The sequence below is a fragment of the Haliotis rufescens genome, unplaced genomic scaffold (assembly GCF_023055435.1).
Source record: "Haliotis rufescens isolate VD_foot unplaced genomic scaffold, xgHalRufe1.0.p SCAF_5, whole genome shotgun sequence".
Lineage (NCBI taxonomy): Eukaryota > Metazoa > Mollusca > Gastropoda > Lepetellida > Haliotidae > Haliotis > Haliotis rufescens.
This window is the reverse complement of record NW_025964223.1, coordinates 56,293,336-56,317,506: the sequence shown is the minus strand read 5'-3', so window position 1 is coordinate 56,317,506 and position 24,171 is coordinate 56,293,336. Positions and strand designations below refer to the sequence as shown.

General features: G+C 42.4%; 1 protein-coding gene across 1 annotated transcript in view; it reads right to left on the bottom strand.

Moving 5' to 3' along the window:
* Positions 1–23,971, bottom strand: part of LOC124125908 — a 44,485-nt gene extending 20,514 nt beyond the window's left edge. The window contains exon 1 of the mRNA XM_046489300.2: positions 23,832–23,971. Within this exon, the coding sequence (XP_046345256.1) occupies positions 23,832–23,840 (9 nt within the window). The 5' untranslated portion in view covers positions 23,841–23,971. The remainder of the gene's footprint in view (positions 1–23,831) is intronic.
* Positions 23,972–24,171: the final 200 nt, after the last annotated feature.

Here is a 24,171-nt window from a genome sequence, read left to right as displayed (position 1 = left end):
GCCACAGTTAGAGATTTTTTTATCAATGTACGACAGACTATAACTATAATTAAGCCTGTGAGATGTTCGGCTGGGATTTTATCGAACAAAATAAATTGTCCCCAAAATTCTGGAAAAAATAATTACGCTAAAGACTGTTAAAGAAAGGGAATTACCTGCCTAAAAAAATACATTGTCGCAAGGTGATTTTCTTAAAAAAAAATTATTCAGGCTCTTAGTTTTAAACAAAAAGATATCTGGTTTTGTAGTTGGAGCTGAAAAAATATCTGATCCCATAATTCCGACCGCCTCTGTGGTCTAGTGGTAGAACGTCCGCCTAGGTGTTCATGTAAAACATTGGTGCTGGTATAATATATAACAGCCTGTGATCAAACACAGTACTACAATCGAACGTAAACGTTTCATTATCACAGTTTCATGTGGTATATACATGTATAACTAATTAAAGTGAATTCCGACATTTGGAGGAGAGCGGAAGGTCCGGGGTTCGATCCCCGGCCGCGTCATACCAAAGGACGTTAAGGGATGGTACTTGTTGTTACCCTGCCTGGCGCTCGGCATTGAGGGAATGAAACAAGGAATGGTCGGTTCTGAGTCAGTATATTGTGTAAACTGCGGCATGGTATCTCAGTGGGGTAGCACTACAAAATCACACACACGTGCATGCACATCGCTATCAAGTGCAACAATCTTGAACGCGACGTTTAACCCCATGTCACCTCGTCTAATCTCATCTCAATACGGGGCGGTCGGGTAGCCTAGTTGTTAAAGCGTTCGCTCGTCACGCCGAAGACCCGGGTTCGATTCCCGATATGAGTACAATGTGTTTAGCCCATTTCTGGTGTCCCCCGTCGTGATATTGCTGGAATATTGCTAAAAGCGGCGTAAAACCAAACTCACTCACTCACTCATCTCAATACAAATTCCCAGCCACGGAAAGAAACGGTTGACAAATAACCATATAAACAGAATTGAGATATTTCAGCGTTATGGAGGCTAAACCAACACGTCGATAACGCATACCAAACACAAAGCACGTTTCAATATTCCCCACTTCAGATACCATTCTTAGTCAATAAACAGTAGGACACGTAGTGATTTTTCATTTATTTCGTACACTTAAACTAACCCTTCCGATAAATTTCCCGTGCGCTATCGGCGTCTGCGGTTGTCAAAGCGCATGACAACACCAGTCATTCACCGCAGCTGCGAGATAAAGAGGTCACCGAGTGTGTCTGTTGGACGTACAATCCGTGCAGCACGTGCTGAGAAGGCTGGGCGTGCAGACAGGTTCAAGGTGCCCGCTTTCTGTACAAACAAGCCAGGTTATCAAGTTCGATGTTGTTCCGTGTTATGTGTATAATAAAGACGAATCGAATCAACACATGTGAATTAGCGTTGAGGACCAATCCTAAGTTTATTAGGTACACAGAGATTAAGAAATGGTATTAATAATGATATAGCTTGACGTATATAATAGATCAGTCCGATAATGCTAGAGATGTGGTGAAGAAAGCGGTGGGCACGTTTAATCATGTTTCAAATGCAAGTGCTATGTCAAGCACCTGTCGCAGACATCATCACATATTAATCATATTACGAAGAAACGATTCCCTCAACCATAAACAATTCGTATTACAAACGGACGCGACCCATCAGCGTTAGAATTGGTCTTCGGCAACCCATGCTTGTCGTAAGAGGCGACTGAGGGGATCGGGTGGCCAGGCTCGCTGACTTGGTTGATCCATGCTGTCGTATTCTATTTCCGTATAGAAATGATCATGATATCAATCACTGGATTGCCTGGTTGATATTTACAGCTGGCTATAATATGACTGTGCGGTTTGAAACAACAAAAAACAAAGTACTCCCAACAAATTTCTTCATCAAATGTATCAACCCATTTTGTGCAATATCTTGCACGTGTTTTGTCTGCACGTGCAGCATGAGGAACTCTTGAAGATCATGCAAATATCCGACAGGCGCTTTGTGTACAAGAAATGAGCACCTGTCTGTAAACTGACATTTTGATTCCAACAAGAGCCTTTTACAACGCCCTGAACTGGATATAGATGATGGTAGGACGAAAATACTTACAAAGGGCACTTAACTGTTACATCAATATATTTACATCTGTTTACACCGTTCGTGTAAACTATTTATAACTCTGAGATCACACAGAGTCGTTTCCAAGTCCTTTGTTTAATGTTATAAACAGAAGTCATGTCTGTGCAGCACTATGTAACGGTACATAAATACCATTGAAATAACAAATGTCAGGCTTAGCGGTGATTACAGTAAATAACTCCAGCGAAAAAGAAATTATTTCCAGGAAGCGGAGTAATTATGTGGAAACATCGACAAAAAGTGTGAAAACACCATCTAATGATTATGCTCACAACTTAGGAATAAGCCATTAATGAAAAATGTTCCGGGTTGTGACTTCAAAGGAATTCAAATATTATATTTGTTTCACAGCAATTTAAGAATCTGTTATTAAATATTCAAATATTTTTTACCTCTTTCAAAGCAAGGATAAAGATTTAAATCAATAATGCAACGAGATTAGATAGGAGATGATTATATGGAGAAATACATAAATATCATTCTGTTTGTATTTCCATTTAATTGTCAGCTGATTATATATGTTCGGTGAAGCAAACGCGCTCAAGCCAAGCATCATAGCCCCGATGAATCTGGGATTCAAACCCATGAAACCTGATGATGAGGCGAATAGCTGTGTGTGAGACCATTGGGCCACCTGTTTCCTCGACCCGTGAAGATCCGGGGTAGAATGGGTCTTCAACAACCCATGCCTGTCGTAAGAGGTGACCTAACGGGATCGGGTGGTCAGGCTCTCTGACTTGGTTGATGCATGTCATCGTATCTCAATTGCGTGGATCAATGCTCATTATATCAATCAATGGATTTTCTGGTCCAGACTCATTTATTTACACACCGCCTTCATATAGCTGGAATATTTCTTAGTGTGGCATTAAACAACAAACAGCCTGTTCCCTCAACGGAATGAAATATTTCGTATCCCTATTCAACTGTGAGTGGTATGTGTCGGTGTGAGGCAGTGTATTGGGCGTTTTATCTCGGTAGTAACCTTTCAACATCAGAGATGCAGTCACTTAACGCCCTCCTAGTCAACTGTGGACATAGATTTACAGTTAGGTATTGGCACGTGGGTGACAGTCATCGCACTACAGTAACTCTACATTGACATTTCTTATTTGGTTTAATTTCAAAAGAAATGAAGGACAGAAATCCGATTACAAAATCCATCACAACATCACCGCTTTTGATGAAATATGGGGGCGAAGCGAATAAAATTATTAAAACCTAATCTATGAACCTTTTTTTTCGTTTGATCTTAATGTTTTCGGGAGAACAAAGACTTCAAACTTCTTTTGATGTATTTATTGCCAAAACGCAATAACATCAGCTTTTGAATATGATGCTGTTTGTTTCTGAAATTCTTGTAAAGGTCATAAGACGTTTGAAATAAGATTTTTAATTGTGCGGACATATATCCCTGTATCACGCCCATTGCGGAGAGAGTTCTGTAGACCGGACACATCGGCATGACGAACCACATTCTAATATACCCTGGCAGGTGACGACTTAATCACCTGGGGTAGGTCGTGTATATTCGGTCGTACTTATAAATCGCGAAGAGGCGGTTAAATCAAGCATTGTGGTTAATTCATTCGCGCGGCAGGGCGAAAACCCTGGTTTATGCCAATAGGGGTGCAATATGAACAGTTCATTCTCGGTGTCCCGGTTTGTTTGAGAGAGAGAGAGAGAGAGAGAGAGAGAGAGAGAGAGAGAGAGAGAGAGAGAGAGAGAGAGAGAGAGATTAAATACTATGATATTCTGCTTGAGTGAGTGAGTGAGTTGGGTTTAACGCCGCTCCAGTTATATCACGGCGTGTCAGCTTAATGTGGGAGGTAAGCCCGAAGTGATGCAGGTCTCAGACGTTTACCACTTCGGTGAAACCCACGAGCACGGGTATGGTGCTGACAAACCTAGAAACATAATCGGGGCGAACCGGGATTCGAACCCACGACCATAGGTTTCTGGCGTGCCCAAGGACGCAACTCTGCACAGTACACGTACAACCACTGCAGCATTCGAGGCATCCAGTTGGACGTATTGTTTGTTTGTTGTTTAACGCCGCACTCAGCCATATTCCAGCTATATGAGGACGGTCTGTAATTAATCGAGTTTGGACCAGGCAATTCAGTGAATGATATCACGAACATTGATACACGCAAATGGGACACGACGACATGCATCAACCAAGTCAGCGTGCCTGAACACACAGTCCCGTTAGTCGCCTCTTACGACAAGCATAGCCGCCTTTTACGACAAGCATGGGTTGCTGAAGACCTGTTCAAACCCGGATGTTCACGGGCCATTTGGATGTAAGTAGAACAGACTGTATATGCCATTGGTAATGAAACTCAGGTTATCCGACCTAATAGGTTTACACAAATGGTTCCAACACACACCCACACACCCACCCACACACAAAACAAACACTCACACACGCAATCTAACCCCACAATCCCCTTCAATTTGACGTAAAGGGTCGTAGTGCCGTATCATGAATTATTCATATCTTCATGAATATTCATAACTAGTTGAAGCTTCATTCACAAGAATCCCCAGCAATATAAAGTTCCCCGATCTGGCCGGCCGCTTTCTATATTTAGCTTTGCTTTCCAATTAGAAATTACCCATTCTCCCCAAACGTCAAACAACACTCAACCTTCAAGGTAACCTGTCGCTGCTTTGGTTTTAATGGCTCCAAAGAAAATGGTTCTATATTCATGCAGGGCTGATGATGCCACTCAGAGTAACGGTTCATGATTAGGTGACATTAACTGTTCAGAATTGGGCTTTATTTAATCTGTTCAACTTTCCCACCTCATCGGTGATGGTAGTTTATGTATTACGGATGTAACTAAGTCAGTTTTTTTCCCTCGAATCTATTGAATTTTGTCGTTGGATGATGGTAATTTAAGGAAGAGAAAAAATAATTTCCATGTTGGACTTTGGTTCCACTGGTTTGAACTTCGTTTCCATCGTGGTCATAATTAAGGGGGAAAATTACGAAAAATAGCGTTCTAGAATGGCTCTTTGCTTCTTCCGAAATATTAGTCTCGTTTAAAATGTATGGTGTGTTCCGAATGTTGCTATGGCGAGACCACGTGATCCATTCAGGTCATTCTGGATCGTACCGAGCGTGTTGTTTATGAAAAATTGGAGTGACAATTGAAGAGAGGGTTCAGTACCATTTGTCTCAGAATAGTGTATTAGGACCTAAAAGCGACAAAACCCTTCCATATTCAAAAGAAATCTCCGCCGATTGTACTATTCAGACGATATTTTAATCAAATAGTGTTTATACCAGGTGTTCTCAAAAGGGTGAGCGTATCCTGCCCCCTCCCCCCGTGACACCCGTTACAAACACATGCAAAGGCAAGGCAATTGTTCACCTGAAAAAAACACGGGAACATATGGTTCAAGTCAAAATAGGGAATTGGATCAGACATCATTTTTGTCACTGAAAATGTCCTTCACATTTCTACCATAATTCTTTTTGAAAGCTTTACTGAGGTCTTGAATGTCGTAACTTTGATCAAACAACTTATGAGGAAGAGTTGTATGACGCTCATTGTAATCTTGGTACAAAGAGCATGTCCGATTGCTGTGAAATAGAAATATAAATACCAAGGGCTGGATCTGCTGGAATATTGCTCGACATGTAGAGAAAGTTGACTATTGGAAAGTTAAGGTCACCCCTCTTGTCATACTGTGTTGTGGAGAGTGTTTTGTAACTCTGAATGTTTTTATGCATAGATCTAAATATGAAACAGATGAAGCGGTCACACTCGTCTCAGTTGGGTAAGTCTGTGGACGGGTATATTGATGGTTATTCAACGATATCAGATTATCGATTTACCTGAAGCTTATGTCAAACTTCTTGGCTATATTACCTTCTTTACATTTCCCAAGAAGAGCAGAAATTCTGATTCATATGCATAAATAAACACATCAGCAAGAAGGGGAGCGCAGTTGGTGCCCATGGATGCCTACTCCTTGCCTGAAAGTCTCATCAATGAGGAAGTTCAGCATTTCACATATTGTTTTCTCAGTAAACTTCAGATGGCATTTGCTTTCATTTTTGACAAACTGTCTGAACCTGTGAACCTGTGAAGATAAATATGTAACTAATTGTATCTATGGTCACCACGTTTGTAACAACAAATAATTGATCCAGGAATAAAGGTTTTGCTAAGTTCTTAAACACCACCTTTGTAGCAAGGGCAGTCCTCGCTCCCCTCTCAACAACCCCCAACCCTAACCCCAACCCCCACCTCCACACTCACGTACACACGCACATATACGGAAACTGTATTTAGTATCTTGAAATTGATTAAATGAATTAATAGATATTGCCTTATTCATATTACTTTTATAAATATTGTATTCAATACTGACAAATGGCTCTATCACGGATGTGGTGTAAACAAAGACCTCAAGGGGGAACCACATATCACGTATAGGTAACGTTACTGGGTTGACAGGAAGTGTCCACGCACAACTTGAGGGAACGTAGCCAGTGTCTCTAAACATCACGCTTTTCGCCTGACGTCAACGCGACATTCTCTGAGGCAAGAACTGGAGCAGGCTGACCTATGGGCGTGTAACTCTTCGTGACATATTATCACGAGTCTCTCCTGCCTCGAGATATGTCATGCGCAGAGATTTGAAAATTTGGGACGGAAACTGAACAAGTAGGCACTAATCAGTTGCATCTACTCTTGATGGTTCATTCAATAACCAAACACGTTTCTATTTGCTTAAAGATTGTTCAATACTTGCTGAATTCAGTATAATGTTAAAAGACAGACGGATCAATCGTGCTGCGTCAGCAATATTTCTGCATTGGAAGTGATACCTTATTTGTCATCATGTATGTGTGTTGATATAAAGCCGCACTTGTCTAGTCAAGGCAAAGTAATGGTTGAAGATGTGTGTGTGTCTGCTTGTACTAGTCCGGACTAATGCTGATTTCATAGTGCCAGCCAACTGAGATACCATGCCGCAGTTTTAACATGAATACCCCACTCAGACACTCTATACTGACTCAGAGCCGACCAGTCCTTGTCTTAGCCCCTTGATGCCGAGCGCCAGACAGCTTTAATGGCTTTTGGTATGACGCGGCCGGGGATCGAACCGTCACACAGTAATCAGCCAATACTTATCATATATCTACTCTCACGACCTGCATATGTACATACCGGAATTATTTTAACGATTGAACTTTTTCATAACAACAATTATCCAGGTTTATCTACACGATCCACTGAGTGCATGGATGTTTGTATTACTCGTTTAGTAATATTCCAATCATATCACGGCAGGGGGAATGCAGAACAGGCTTAATTGTAAATAAGATCAAAGCAAAAACAACAACAACAACGCTTTCCCTTGAAGTAATCTCTGCTAAAAGTAGAATCCGTGTACAAGTCCGATCATGTTCTAAGCATGTGTTTCTGAATCAGAAGCAAATAATGATAATACCAGTAGTTCGCGAAAAGGTGAGAGCATCCTGTCCCCATCACCCACACCCCTCTCCCTCCCCACATACACCACCACCACCACCACCCCAGTCCTTCTACTGAAACAACTTACCGTATTCGACGTAATAAGCGTCCCGCTCTGATAAGCGCCAACGGCGATATTTGCTAATATATTGGCTCGTGAACAATCCCAATTAGCACCCTTTCCGAATGATCAATGTACACAATACTTATTTATTCGCGTATAATACCCACGCGTGTGTTATATGCACCCTTAATTATGAGCAATTAAATTCTGGAAAAATATATCTCTCGTATATAAACATTTCAGGCTGTCAGCATAAATCATGAAATTTATCTTTCAACTCTGTTTTTTTCCTACAAAATAATATTCTAATAAGAGCCCCCTATTTCTAATTTTGAGAGCGCCCTGGGCGCTTATTACGTCGAATATGGTACTTATCAATTTATGAGGCTGTTAACCATTCCCAAATGAAGGAAATTGAATGATTTGTTCGAAATGTTTCTTAATTCTCGGTGAATATTATTCGCACTGACAACACAATGAGAATGGGTTTATTTGCAGGATCTAACCGAACTATGGCTGAATTAATCTTGTTTATAGGTAAACAATCTAATCAGTGTGATGGATATTAGTAAACACATGATATCATCAGTGTCAAAAAATCAGAATAATTGATTTCACGGCGACGGAGATCTGGAGCGAAATGGCCCAAATATCCTGCGGGATTCACGAGGAGCTGAAGCATCTATGAAATATGTGACCAAATTCAAGAGCACGTACGATATTATTTCAGCAATCTGAAACCTTTTCAGCCCGATTTAACACGATTAATCTGCTTATTTGGATCCAATTTCAGACAGACTGTTCCTCTGAGCGCAATACAGATTTAATTTGTTCACAGTTTGATTAATGTCACGTTCCGCTGGTAATACGCTGGTCTCGGAGTACGAGTTTGGTCGTGAAAAATGTACGTTAATGTGTTGAAATATTCACGATACGCGGATGCGGATAAATAATTATCATGTCATGAGATCTGATTGGTTTACGTGATCTTGAAAAAATACCATGTACTGTATTGAAAATGTTGTTAATTCAAACCAATCCACATCGGTGCCAATGCCCGCATTCAATAAATCAAGGTTTCCACAACGACGGGAAATAAGGGGCATAAGGCGCTTCATCCCGCCGTGCAGAGCTGTGGCATTTAGTCGTTTCAGGATCCGCTGGTCACGGGTTCGAATCCCACATTTCCTCTGATTACGATCCGTGCTCGAGGGTTTCATCAATGTGATAACCATCTGCGACCTGCATCACCTGGGTTTTCCTCCCACATTAAACACTATTCATAATCAGGAACAGTCTGGGATTCGAACTCGCGTGTTATAAAGAAGAAAAAATACTACGTCATGACGATAAGAATTCACGTTCAACATTTATCCTATTGAAAAACTCTTTTCCAGTTTGGATACCACAAAACCTTTATTTCTGTATAAATTACCACCAAAGACAATAAATAGATCTTAATTGTGCACACACACACCCTTTTAAAAAAAAGCTGTATCCGCCCATGCACTGTGTGTGGAATATACTCAATTTCGAGCTTCCTGCTTTATTTCCCTCAGATCAAAAGCTATTTTCGATGCTCATAATATTGACCACTGGTTTGCCAACTTCAGATCTGATTAGATTGCAGAGATAGGTTTAGCTGTTATAGTGCTGACTGCAGCATAAATCTTACAAAACGATATCAGTGGTGTCTGCGGGTTTTATAAGACTGGGCATAGACTGCTTGTCGGAATGTAATCAACACGAGTGAATTCATCTGTCTGATGGATCCGGGGTTATATATAGCGATATATTATGAAAGCTGACCATCCGATTGGAGATAATTTCGATACACACTGCAGAATGAGACAAGAATTGCCAGTCATCGCCAGTATTCCTGGCAGGCTCGGAGACATTTGACATTTTGTCCTCTCTAACATGGCAGAATATTGCAATAGGTTCCATTTTCATTTACACGGAGACTGAAAACAACCGAAATTGGAAGTATGTAACGATCCCAAATATGATTTGATACATTTCCGAGTAGCATTTCTGAATTGTCAGAACGTCGTGTTACTCAAACATACTGTCACGTTTTAATCAGTCATTCGTGTTCACGCTTTGGTGCGATGTTTTAAGGGGGTGCTGGTTGGCTGTGTGATCCTGGTTTGACGCCGCTTTGAACAGTATTTCCGTAACATCACGTTGTGTCAGCTTTTAATGTGTGAGTTTCAGCTATGGCTACTTGGTGGTCCGAGCGGTGTCTGGAGGTGGAGGTATGGTGGTCTGAGCGGTGTCTGGAGGTGGAGGTATGGTGGACAGAGCAGTGTCTGGAGGTGGAGGTATGGTGGACAGAGCAGTGTCTAGGGGTGGAGGTATGGTGGTCCGAGTGGTGTCTGGAGGTGGAGGTATGGTGGTCCGAGCGGTGTCTGGAGGTGTGGGTATGGTGGTCCGAGCGGTGTCTGGAGGTGTGGGTATGGTGGTCTGAGCGGTGTCTGAAACGTGGGGTGGTGATCCGAGCGGTGTCTGGAGGGAGGATGGGTGGTCCTACCGGTGGCTAGAGGGTGGGATGGTGATCATACCGGTATCTGGAGGGTTGGTGGGTGGTCATACCGGTATCTGGAGGGGTTGGTGGGTGGTCCGACCGGTGGCTAGAGGGTGGGATGGTGGTCATACCGGTATCTGGAGGGGTTGGTGGGTGGTCCGACCGGTGGCTAGAGGGTGGGTTGGTGATCATACCGGTATCTGGAGGGTTTGTGGGTGATCATACCGGTATCTGGAGGGTTGGTGGGTGATCATACCGGTATCTGGAGGGTTGGTGGGTGATCATACCGGTATCTGGAGGATTGGTGGGTGATCATACCGGTATCTGGAGGGTTGGTGGGTGATCATACCGGTATCTGGAGGATTGGTGGGTGATCATACCGGTATCTGGAGGGTTGGTTGGTGATCATACCGGTATCTGGAGGGTTGGTGGATTGTCCGAGTGATGATGTATAGGGGTTGGGGTGAGTGGACGTGAGTCGAGTGGGTTTGGTTAAGCTGGCGATCCAACCTTGGGTTATGATCTGGATCACGACATACAAGACAACAAAGTATTAAGCATGTTCCACGTTACAGCATTCAATTCAAGGATATTTGCACAGTGTTCTGAAGAGAAACTCCCCACCTACGATCGATAGAAGGCTCCCACTTGTCGTTTTATCTCAGTTTAGATCTACAATCCAATAAACCACATCGTGTGCACAACTTTACACCATTAGTCTCCGTGTCGAGGCACTCAGACGACCTATGCCCTGGAACTAATAAAGCTGGCTTTGTGAGGGCTCTCGTGGGCACCATCGGGCACCATCGGGCACAATAATTCGCAGAGGTCGGTGTGGGATTCGTAAGGGGGCTGGCTATTCATCCTGCTGGTCAAACCTTTATTCGGTCCTTCCTAAACAATTATACTACTCAAAACAAGTTAAGGACCACCCGGTTCTTTCATATTACTACAGATAAGCTGTCATTCTTCTTTTGAGTAGTATATTATCTACTCGCCAAGTATAATTAATATACGCCTGTCTCCAAATACCCGTTCGCTGCTTCATCAATCCATCAAACCAGCTCAACTATCTGCCCACACATCAGTTCCTTCCGGGGATTCCGGGGCTGATCCCAAGTAGCTATGCTTGTCGCACGAGGCGACTGGATGGATCGGGTTGTCTGGTGATATGGTTGATTGCGTGTCATCATACTCCGACGGCGTGGGATGGTGTTCATTGTATCAACTACTGGTTTGTCTGATCAAGACAGAATTTTATAGACGCTATTGGAGTAAAGCTGAGCGCGGCGTTTTACAGCAAAACGAAACACGAAATGAAATGACATTTCGTTACACAGGGGCAGTGGGGCAGCCTAGCGGTTAAGCGTTCGCTCGCCACGCCGAATTCCCTGGTTCGATTCCCCAGATGTGTACAATTTGTGAAGCTCTTTTCTGGTGTCCCCCGCCGTGAAAACCATTCTCATTCAACCACTCAAAACCACATAAACCAACGATCCCTCCATTAATGGTTTATCATTGTTCCTTACACCGCTAACTCTACCCTTAAGTCTACCCTTAAGTCTACCCTTAACTCTACCCTTAACTCTCCCCTTAACTCTACCCTTAACTCTACCTTTAACTCTCCCCTTAAATCTACCCTTAACTCTCCCCTTAAATCTACCCTTAAGTCTCCCCTTAATTCTCCCCTTTACTCTACCTTTAACTCTCCCCTTAAATCTACCCTTAACTCTCCCCTTAAATCTACCCTTAATCTCCCCTTAACTCGCCTCTTTCACCTATCATTCCATCCACCTAAGCCATCTACAAAACAACATAACAATATTCAATCCATCCACCCGACTATACATTGCTCTCAAGACCCAAACACCCACTAGTTCATTTCTCTTCCCATCAATCGATCCATCATAATCAGAAATACATCACTTACAATCAAATTAACTCATGATAAGAGAAAACCCATTGGTCTAAGACCTCGAAGTGTGTCGCGTTCCTCATCCTTAGTGTGTGTGGGTGTGTGTATGTGAGAGTGAGTGAGTGAGTGAGTGTGTGTGTGTGTGTACGTGTGCGTGCGTACACGGGCGCGAGTGAGTGTGCGTGTGTGTGTATGTGTGTGGGCATCTTCTTATTTTACTGACCCGTGAAGATCCGGGTTACAATAGGTCTTCAGCAACCCATGCTTGCCATAAAAAGGGGACCATGCTTCTCGACAGAGGCGACTAACGGGATCGGGTGATCAGGCTCGCTGACTTTGTTGCTACATGTCATCGTATCCCAATTGCGTGGATCGATGCTCATGATGGCAATCACTGGATTGTCTGGTCCAGACTCGATTATTTACAGACCGCCGTCATATAGCTGGAATATTGCTTTGCTGAGTGTGGCGTTAAACAAGAAACAAACAAACATATCTTATTTTTCTAATAGTTTCGAGACATCCGCAATTCGGGTAAATCATTATTCTGGAGAGTCGAAATGGACACTGTGTCCCTTTCATATTCTAGTGATTGTAGCCTATGTCTTTCTATGGTTTCCATATCATATTGTCGATCATATTATCAATCGTATAAACTTTTGTTAATCCGAGTTTTTGTGGCCAATCGTGTCAAATTAATTTTGAACTCCAATATTTCCCAAATGTCTGCAACTGATCTTGCCCGTAAGATATACCCAATAATTCTCTGCAGGAAAATAGTTGGTATGATTAAACTATATCCCCTGTCCAGAGCGAGCTAATTGCCACTGCTGACCGCTGGTTGACCTACTCCACAACTAACCGGCAGATATCAGGAAGTGCCTTGAGACCAGTCTTGACAAACAAATCAACCCGTGTAATTACTCTGATAGTATTTCCCGGCTTGCAAATTAGCTACGATAATTAGCTGTACAGATAAAATAACTAATTGACAAGCTTCGGGCATCGGGAGTTAATCCCAGTGGTTTTCGATGTTTAAATATACAAAGACATAATTTCATGCTTCAGAAAGGGCGAAGTAAGACCAGGATAGCGTCTGAAGCTGATACCCGCCCACGTTTATGTTAGACAGGATGATTACTTACATTTACTTATCCATCCTGTGTAACTGTAATAGATGACAGTGTTATTGAAACAGACATTTAATCACGGTGCTATCTTCGCAAGAACTTTAAATCAAACAGCTGCGCTCCTACACTTGTTAGTCAAATGTATTCTCAGGAGAGATTTGTGGAACGTGAAAATTGATCACAGCTATAAGGAGAAAACAGAATTTGATTTCAGTTCAGATTCCAAATTGTCTTATTTGATAAAGAATAGCGTAATAAAAAGCGAAAATTTGACCAAAGATTAATCATTTTTTCCTCTTTGATTCTTAATCCTGTTGTTGCCAGGCTCTGCAAGGGTTCCAAACAGCAAAATGGATGTTATATCCCGGCACCAGTAAGCCAGAACAACACTACGTCTGTTGTTTAAATGAAATGTATAATCATTACCATGACAACCAATCCTTTCAATAAATAATGATGGCCATGATACACTCTAGCTCTCACAAAAGATCATCTAATATCTCAGAATAGAATGGTATTGGATCACTGTTCTATTTCAAATTAACTGACTAAACTCAACCAATTGTTTGCTCAAAACGTACATTTATCTCACGCTAGGCAAGGGTACGTGTGTGTCTAGGATGGGTACGTATGTGTCTAGAAAGGGTACGTATGTGTCTAGGATGTGTACGTATAAATCTAGAAAGAGTACGTATGTGTCTATGATGGGTACGTATGTGTCTAGGATGTGTACGTATGTGTCTAGAAAGGGTACGTATGTGTCTAGGGTGGGTACGTATAAATCTAGAAAGAGTACGTATGTGTCTAGGATGGGTACGTATGTGGCTGGTAAGGGTACGCATGTGTCTGGAAAGGGTACGTATGTGTCTAGGATGGATACGTATAAAGCTAGAAAGAGTACTATGTGTCTAGGATGTGTACGTATGTGTCTGGTAAGGGTACGCATGTGTCTAGAAAGGGTACGTATGTGTATAGGATGGGTACGTATGTGTCTAGAAAGGGAACGTATGTGTCTAGAAAGGGTACGTATGTGTCTAGAAAGGGTACGTATGTGTCTAGAAAGGGTTCGTAGCTCACCTTCCTGACTTTTCAGCTGATGAAAATAGTGTACGTTACAGAACAGGCGATTTTTCATACGACTATAGTTGATCTGTCATGATTGATTGACTAATAAAATAATCAGGAGTTCTTAACTTCTTTTGAGTCGTACAGCTTCGTTGTAAATCCATTTGGGAAATAAATGTTCCGAATGAAAAGGCAACATCGTGCACCAGGTATTTTCAAAATGGCTAAGATTGCAGCCATTTACGAACGTCGATAAGCAGAGAAGGTTAACTTCAAAAGTTAAGGAAATGATAAAGATTACATACAAAATGGTTTGTTTATAAGTTTCTCCTAAAGTATCTTATTAGCGTCTATTATAGGCGTTGGTGAGAATATCAAAGAACCATAACTATAATCATCATTCAACGCAGACAGGAAAAGAGAGATTTGTTTCCACATTTCGCGAGAAGTAACTGTTAGTTGTTAAATGGAACTGAATCACGAGATATGTCCAGGGGTACTTGCGAGTTGGCTTCGTTACTGTACGGCTGACGGCGGAAATATGCCGACGCCATTCTAATAATGACTCCATTGCATGTACTCGTGACGTTGATTGACGGATGCTTATTACAAGTCTGTTCAAGTATTGCAATAGACACTTGGCACATTTGGCATCGCCATGAATGAACTGAGCGAACACATGGACGTAATGACTGTCGTCATTGACTGTGATTGTCAGACGATATTGTCAGCGAGATCCTGGCTTAGACGGAGCAACAATGGGGCTCTATTCCCAACAGATGCTCAGCTATTATTGTCGGCCCTAACAGACCTGATAATTACAGCCGGGATGCAATTGCACTGCCCGACACAAAGTCTGATCGGATTCTGAAATAATATTACTGGCTCTTTTAGTAGGCATATATCCCGGTCTTTAAGATTGTGGCAGGAATTATTGCAATCTGAACAGCGAAATTAAAGATGTTTCGCCATTGATTTTCAGTGGACCACACGGAGCTATTTTGCCCTTTACGCCAAATGGAATCTGTTTCGGCGGATAATCAAGACTTGTAATAATTTTGCATTGACATGATAGTTACATTAAGCGTCAGTACTCCCCTACTTGCCTTACCGATATCCATGTGATTTGTTTCGTAACTGGGCAATGGGCTATTTGTGGACAATTGTTTGGTTACTTTTGTTCGACATCGAATCGCTTAGGTCGAAGCTGCGATGGGGTTTCATCTTCAATATCTAATAAAATAACCCATTTCAAAGCAATCTTATTAAAATCAGATCAGATCTACTACTCCGATACGATGTCTCTCTGACTACAGAACTGACGACGCCTACATAGGAGGTGGTCAGGTGATCTTTGAAATCAGCAAATCAGCGTCAATAATTCAAAATGCTCTCTACAAGTGAGCGCAGCATTAAAAATGCATATCTGAGTCGAAGAAAATAAATCGATGAAATCCGAATGCGAAAAACACCGCGGTTTTTATGATTGTGGTTATTTTATACCCCCTGTCGTTTGCAATCACCATGACAACAACACCCAAAAGGGTTAATATTAAGGGATAAAGAATCGAATCGAAATCAAGATGGTAAAGAAATGAAGCCAATCATTTTAGAAAGCTGACATCTGATTGAACCCAGACAGGTAACGTATTGTTTAAAGATACGATAAATTCAAAGAATATTTTAAGCTCCAGAGATTCAGCTGATTTCTTCATAACGGACAAAACAACCAACACTGAGATACAATCCCCCGCATGTGCTAGAGATACTACCAACAAGAGTACCCGTAAAGATCCGGGGTACTTCAGCAAAAGGCGTAAAAGGCGACTATGCTTGTCGTAAGAGGCGACTAACGGGATCGGGTGGTCAGGCTCGCTGACTTGGTTGATGCATGTCATCGTACCCCAATTGCGTGGATCGATGTTAATGATGTCAATCACTGGATTGTCTGGACCAGACTCAATTATTTACAGACCGCCGTCATATAGCTGGAACATTACTGAGTGCGGCGTTAAACAACAACCCACAAGAGACTGATCAGCGTCTAGGCTAGCAGTCCAGATCGTATATCAGGCCAATCTTGAGACCAATAACACGTGAAATGAAAGTGTTACCGTAGTAAACAGATTAAACTTTGCCTCTCGCTACTTTTTAATATGTTCGTGGGCTGACTAATTGGTTATCTTAGACACCTGGGGTAATCTGACTGAAATAGGCGACTCTGGCAATTTAAGAGAATGTTACACGCCAAGTGACAACCATAAATCCTGAACAACGAATCTGTTTTGTCAACGGAAACACGATTCTTTTGTGTTTGTTTGATTTTACCTTGCAAATGAACAGACTACTTTATACTGACGACAATTATGGTGTCAGAGGTGATGGCTTCACCTTTTCCACTATTATAAGGGACAAATAGATACACTGCTGGGCATAAGAAAGTGAGTGAGTGAGTGAGTTTGGTTTTACGCCGCTTTTAGCAATATTCGAGCAATATCACGGCGGGGACACCAGAAATGGGCTTCACACATTGTACCCATGACGGGATTCGAACCCGGGTCTTCGGCGTGACGAGCGAACGCTTTAACCACTAGGCTACCCGACCGCCCCGGGCATAAGAAAGTATACCCTTGAAAATTAGATTTGACCAAAGACATACAAACGTTGGTAGCTTGAAAACAGTCGCCTGTTGTGAAATCCTCATTGATATGTTTAGCCACCATCAAACATGGGTGTATTCTTTCTTTTGCCGCCAGTTGACTTTCGACAATCCTCATGTCTCATCTCAATCCTCATGTCTGAAGTCAATAGTTTTACTAGTTCACGTGACTATCACATTACACACCACAACCTAGCGGCATTCTTGATCATCATAGCTTGTGGTTAAAGCGTTCGCTCGTCAGACCGAAGACCCGGTTTCGATTGCCCTCATGCGAACAATGTGTCAAGCCCATTTCCGCTGTACTCCACCGTTATATTGCTAGAATATTGTTAAAGGGGTGTAAAACCAAACCCACTGCCAGAGGTATTAACAGACGGAATCCGTCGGGATCATACCAATAAATCGTCTAAAACGTTACATTGCATTAATGAATTGCTGGACGAGGTTTTCCTGTCCATAAATTTATAAGGGGATCATACGGACGCTGAAACTCTATCCGTCCAACGGGGGACAAGAAACGAGCCCCGTTCGGTCGTCCGTCGGCACGGTTGACTCCAGAGCATAACTCCTGTACCGTCCAACATTATTTCGTATATTAACACATGAGACAAATGCTCAACGGGTGATTTTGTTTTCTTGTTAATTCGTGTATGTCTGCAAATACTCTTAAGGGGACACGAGTGGAGCAGTGGTCCGAGGCGTCACAATTCACTGTGCAGAGTTGCGTCCCTTGGTCACACCAGAAACCTGTGATCGTGGGTTCGAATTCCGGTTCACCCCGATTATGTTTCTAGGATTGTCAGCACAATACCTGTGCTCGTGGGTTTCACCAAGTTGTAAACGTCTAAGACTTCCTCCCACATTATTTTTAAGCTGACACGCCGTACGCGTGATATGACTGGAATACTGTTCAAAGCGTGGTTAAACCCAACTCACTCACATTTATTTAAGAATTGACTTTCACTTTGTGTGAGTTCATTGGAGTATGAACCTTCATAGAGTGAGGGCCAACCTGTATGAACGTCGGAGCTTGCGAAAGAAAGAACGCTTACGTATGTTTTTGTGCTAGGGAATTCCCAGGGGTTTCCCCAGGAATGTGGAAGTAGTCCGTCAGTGTTTACGTCATGTCAAGAACACGGTCTCGTGAAAAACGTATGAACGTCAAATTGTGTCGTTCATACACTTATGAACGTCAATTTCACTGTCATGTGACCGACCTGTCGTCCAATGGAAAAGCCGTATATCGTGTAAACTTCAAATTAAAAAATTATTACACAATGTCCCACGCCCATACTGGATTCCGTATTGATTTACACTCTGGAGGAGTTGTGTTCTTCATTACCAGCACCGGCAAGTATCTTGTCAATTATGTAAATCATATGATTCTGTCCCCTAAATTACCAATATCACAATGCCACTGTGATATCAGCCCAGTAGCCGTAGGATGGTGTTTGATAAGTTACGAGTTAAACTCATTTGTATAACACGCCACTAATTAGGCTCGGAAGTTCGGATAATTGAGGTGATAGCGGAAATTGGTCTTCGGTGGTGAACTTGTTCCATTGTATAACTGTTACTATATGACAATGGAAGTAACATTCCGGAATACCATTAACTGTAATAATTGGCGAGGGAGTCCAGAACCTTGTCTCATCACCTCCTTAGATGAGACTAGAACAATGAGAACGTGAGTAAGACAATGAGCGAGTAACGAATGGTATTTCCCGGCAGGGTTGAGTTTGCAGTCCCTGAGCTGCGCGAGTGAGTTGGGTTTAACGCCGCTTTTAACAGTATAACAGTTATATCACGGCGTGTCAGCTTAATGTGGGAGGACAGCCCGAAGTGATGCAGGTCTCGGACGTTTACAACTTCGGTGAAATCCACGAGCACGGTATGGCCGTGATATTGCTGTTATACTCACTCACTAAAGGCCGTTGTATAAAAGCTGGGATATTGCTTACAGTGGTGTTAAACAACTCTCCAGTTTAACGATTTCTGTGTAAATTACCCGCGCAATACTGAATGAGAAGGAGAGGCGCCTGCATGATATGACTCATTGCCAAGTGTTCTTATCTTTATCTCAATATTTAAATATGTAATTCATAGTAAAGCGAATGATTTGGGCTCATGGCAGGAAACGAACTAGCATGCGAGACCGGCGACAACACCCGCCCCTGCACTACTTGTAAGCACAGTATTATTTTAAGTCTATGAGTGGGGCGGTCGGGTAGCCTAGTGGTTAAAGCGTTGGATCGTCACGCCGAAGACCCGGGTTCGATTCCCGACATGGGTACAAAGTGTGAAGCCCATTTCTGGTGTCCCCCGCCGTGATATTGCTGGAATATTGCTAAAAGCGGCGTAAAACCATACTCACTCACTCATTTAAGTCTATGTAAATATAATTGTTACCTTTTCTACAAACCTTCAGCTGTGCCGAAGTGGGGTTTAACCTATAACATGTATCAAGAGTGAGTGAGTGAGTGAGTTGGGTTTAACGCCGCTTTTACCAGTATTCCAGTTATATCACGGCGTGTCAACTTAATGTGGGAGGAAAGCTCGAAGTGATTCAGGTCTCAGACGTTTACCATTTCGGTGAAACCCACGACCACGGGTATGGTGCTGACAAACCTAGAAACATAATTGGGGCAAACCGGGATTCGAACCCACAATCATAGGTTTCTGGCATGCCCAAAGGACGCAACTCTGCACAGCGAATCGCGGCGCCTTAGACGATTGGGCCACCCGTGCCCCCACATGTATCAAGAACATATCTGTATTAATATCTGGGATTGGTCTGTCAATACAATAATTATTCTCTTTAAGACCCTCCGATCCTTGGCCGACAAAATAACCCGCAGCATTAACTTTTCGTCTGCCTCCGCAATCACCCACTAAATCAACATATTCTCTCGCCTGTCAGCGATTGGGGGAGTGTGCAGGTAATACAATATCATATCAGGATGTGTCTACACTCGTGTTTGCTTTGGTTCAGGGCACAATCTCTGATCGAAGTCAGATCAATAGGCGCGATTTCCTGCTGTCATCAATGTTGAATGACCTCCCAATGGTGAGAGAGTTTGGTTTAACGCTACTTTGAACAGTATTTCAGTTACATTGCATCAATATGGAGGGAGAGCTCGAGATAATACAAGTCTTTCATGTTCACCTTGAGTGAAACCAACGAGCATTGGTATAGCGCTCACAAAACAAAATTACAGATTTCTGGTACATCAAATTAAAGGGACGCAACTCTGCTCAGAGAATGATCCTACTTGAGCTGGTGGTGGTTGTGGTGAAATGGGGTTTAACGTCGCGTCCAAGATTATTGCACTTATATAGCGACGTGCATGTACGTGTGTGTGTTTGTGTGGCTGCTTGTACTAGTCCGGACTGATGCCGATTTATAGTGCTAGCCCACTGAGAACTGAGATACCATGCCGCAGTTTAACACGAGTACCCCACTGAGACACAGTATACTGACTCCGAGCCGACCAGTCCTTGTTTTAGCCCCTTAATGCCGAGCGCCAGACAGGATAACAACAAGTACCATCTTTTAACGTCTTTTGGTATGACGCGGCCGGGGATCGAACCCTGGACCTTCCGCTCTCCGGGCGGACGCTCTAGGTTCTACTACACCAAATCAGTACCAGTTTGGACAGTGCGGATCGAGAGATATCTGCTGGCTGTGATTGGGGGATATTCTGTAAGATTTTTATGTCTTTCAAATGTACATCCATCCAGTTAGTAAAACTGACCATGTTTTTCTATATTTAGTACTGTCTTTTTCAACATGATGACTTATGCTGAATGTGACCACAGCTATTTTCAAGGAGGTGACATTTGGTGCGAAACTGGGGGTGTTGTGTTTAGCTTCCGGTACTCGTAAAAGGAGCTGACTAAGCTAGTCATTTTTTATTTTTTTATTGCTGCTCTAAGGCCAAACTGTGCACACACGTACAGGTAATAGCTGTTGAATGCTTAGTTATTTTAAAAGTCTATGGGAAAACATTTGGTTGTGTGTAACCTCTACCACTAGACCACGGAGGCGGTAATAGGAGAAAAATACACCCTCATCAAGCCAGTGTTTTTTCTTTTACGCCCAAGTAAGCTATATTCCAGTTATTTTACGTACTCTATGATCGATTCCGGCCAAGACAAACCAGTGGTTCATATTATAAGTAGCGTACTATGTGACAGGGTCAATACAAAGTCACCGAGCCTGCCCACCCATATTGTATCCCGGAATCCCCAAACAGTTCAAGGGGGATGAGTGGGTGAATGTTGTTTTCAGCCGCTGTCAACAATCTTCAGCTACATCACGACTGCGTGAATATAATCGAACCTGGACAGACAGACCGGTGGTAGTAGCATGAGATAGGACCAGACACATTGTAACCCTCGCGCTCACATAAGTCGGGCTTAGGATAACGGGGCCGCTTTTGGCCTATCCTGTCCACGCGGAAATCAATACTAGGATGTATAATGACGTTAGGATCCTGGTTCAGATACTTATTTTTCCATTACAAACTATTTGTATTATTTGAATAGATATTTCAACAGACAGGCGTTGTTGTTTCCAATGTTTAAGGCATATGGCCTATATTACTGGAAAGTTTAAATATATATGTTGCATGAGTTATATATTACAGAGGCCTAATGTAAATGGTTCTCATCTTCAAAATAGACAATAACCATGCATGCCTAATTTAAGAATTAAATTATAATAAAATATTACCAAACATCTATACATTATTTATACGAATACGCCTTTGTGCTCTCATAGAAACTACCAACACTTTGTATATATGATTATCAGATAACGAGTATTAGCACCTGTAAAACCTACTCACACCAATATTATCTTAAGGGTCATTAGAAGAGTGTATAAGCATATGCCTCAAAGGTGTTTAATACACACTTAAGGAGTTCAGGTAGAGTACCAATATATCGTTTTATGTATAAATCCATTAAATTTCATCATCATTCGAGTGAGTTAGTGAGTTGGGTTTAACGCCGCTTTTAACATTATTACAGTTATATCGCGGCGTGTCAGCCTAATGTGGGAGGAAAGCCCGAAGTGATGCAGGTCTCAGACGTTTAGCACTGTGATGAAACCTTAAGCACGGGTATGGTGCTGACAAACCTGGAAACATAATTGGGGCAAACAGGGATTCGAACCCATATTCATAGGTTTCTGGCGTGCCCAAGGGACGCAACTCTGCCCAGCGAATTGCGGCGCTTTAGACGACTGGGCCACCCGTGCCCCCAAAATGGTGTTTAACATCGCGTATTATTATTGCACTTATATATCGGCGTGCATGCATGTGTGAGTGTGTGTGTGTTTTGCGTGTGCGTGTGCGTGTGCCTGTGCCTGTGCCTGTGCGTGTGTTCTAATGCTGGTTTAATAGTGCTAACCCACTGAGATACCATGCCGCAGTTTAACATGAATACCTCACTCAGACACAGTCGACTCCGAGCCGACCAACCCTTATTTCATCCCGTTCATACCGAGCGTCAGACGGAAACTTGTACCATCTCTAATGTATCTTGGTATGACACGGACAGGGATCGAACCGCCGACCTCCCGCTCTCCGGGCAGACGCTCTATCCACTGGACCACGGAGGCGGAGAACATATCATAAAAGCAGGATTTGTAAGCATGTGGACTGGGGTTTGACATCTCTCGCATTAGTTCGGTTTTATGTATCATGGAGTATCACCTTTCTCTGAAAGCCCAAAATTGGGTATTGGTATTGACCTTTACAATTAAGGCACAACCTATAATGTGGTGTAATTGACCAATGATCTAAACCGGAACGATTCTGAGATTCGAACCCACAACTAGCGGATCCTGATGCAAGGGACGCAACTCCTTAGACTACTGGACTACCCGTGTCCTAATGATCGGCCAACTTGAATGTGTTAGTGAGTGAGTTGGGTTTAACACCGCTTTTAGCAATATTCCAGCGGGGGACACAACGAAAGGGATTCTCAAATTGAACTTGTTAAGCGGCGTTAAACCCAACTCACTCACTAACACATTCAAGTTGGCCGTTCATTAGGACCCGGGTAGTCAAGTAGTATAAGGATCCGCTAGTTATGGGTTCGAATCTCAGAATCGTTCCGGTTTAGATCATTGTTCAGTTACACCATATTATAGGTTGTGCCTTAATTGTAAAGGTCAATATCCTGCGCAATCTTGGGCTTTCAGAGAAAGATGATACTCCATGATATATAAAACCGAACTAATGCGAGAGATGTCAAACCCCAGTCCACGTGCTTACAAATCCTGCTTTCATGATATGACGAAATGAAAATGAGAGGCACTTCCTCGCGCTCGATAGAACAAGTGCATTAACAATTACCAATTTGCATCACACTTAATGTAATTATTTTCAAAACGAAACCTTTGTACTTATACTTATCAATGCTTATCTATGCTTAAGTATGTCATTAAATGTTTTCATATAGACATGAAACTCAACGAAAACCGTATTCTTGTGCAGAACCTCGAAAAATCAATAACTCTGCTTCCCAGTAACAATCATAGTCTTGACAGTTTGAGAACACATACTTTGATAACAACTGGACTATATTTCAGAAAAAATCAATATAGCGATTTAATATTATTAATAACGACTTTAATTTGTCCAATCTAAATTTATCCTTCATGAGTTTTTTTCAGTATTTCAAGAATATGCATAACTTTAATGGAGTGGATTTGACGCATTATACATATACACACCATCGTTATTAAAATATTGTTTTAAATATTTGTAAAAATATGCCAATGACAAAAGTCCACATGGACAGAAAAAAAACGTTAAAAAAACATACGCTTACCTTTTTCATTTTGCGCTTTAGCTGCTAAGTGACGTCCAGTCTTATTAGAGAAGATCCACAGACAACTATGTTCCCGTAACAACCCGCCAGTAACAACCTTCAACATAACGCCGTCCCGGGGTCTGCGGGTGGACCGGAAGTTGGCGCTGATTGGCTAGTCAGTGGCACCTTCTGTTTGCCCGAGCCACACACCATTCGAAGGGTTTGGCTTTCTCCAATGAAGTTCCAGGAGTCGATTGAGGGGAGGGCCGGATCGGCAAAGTGGGGGAGACGGTGTGGGGGATCTTCACAAGGGGTAAATACGTCACATTTGATTGCTGATGGGTGTGAGAGGATGTGT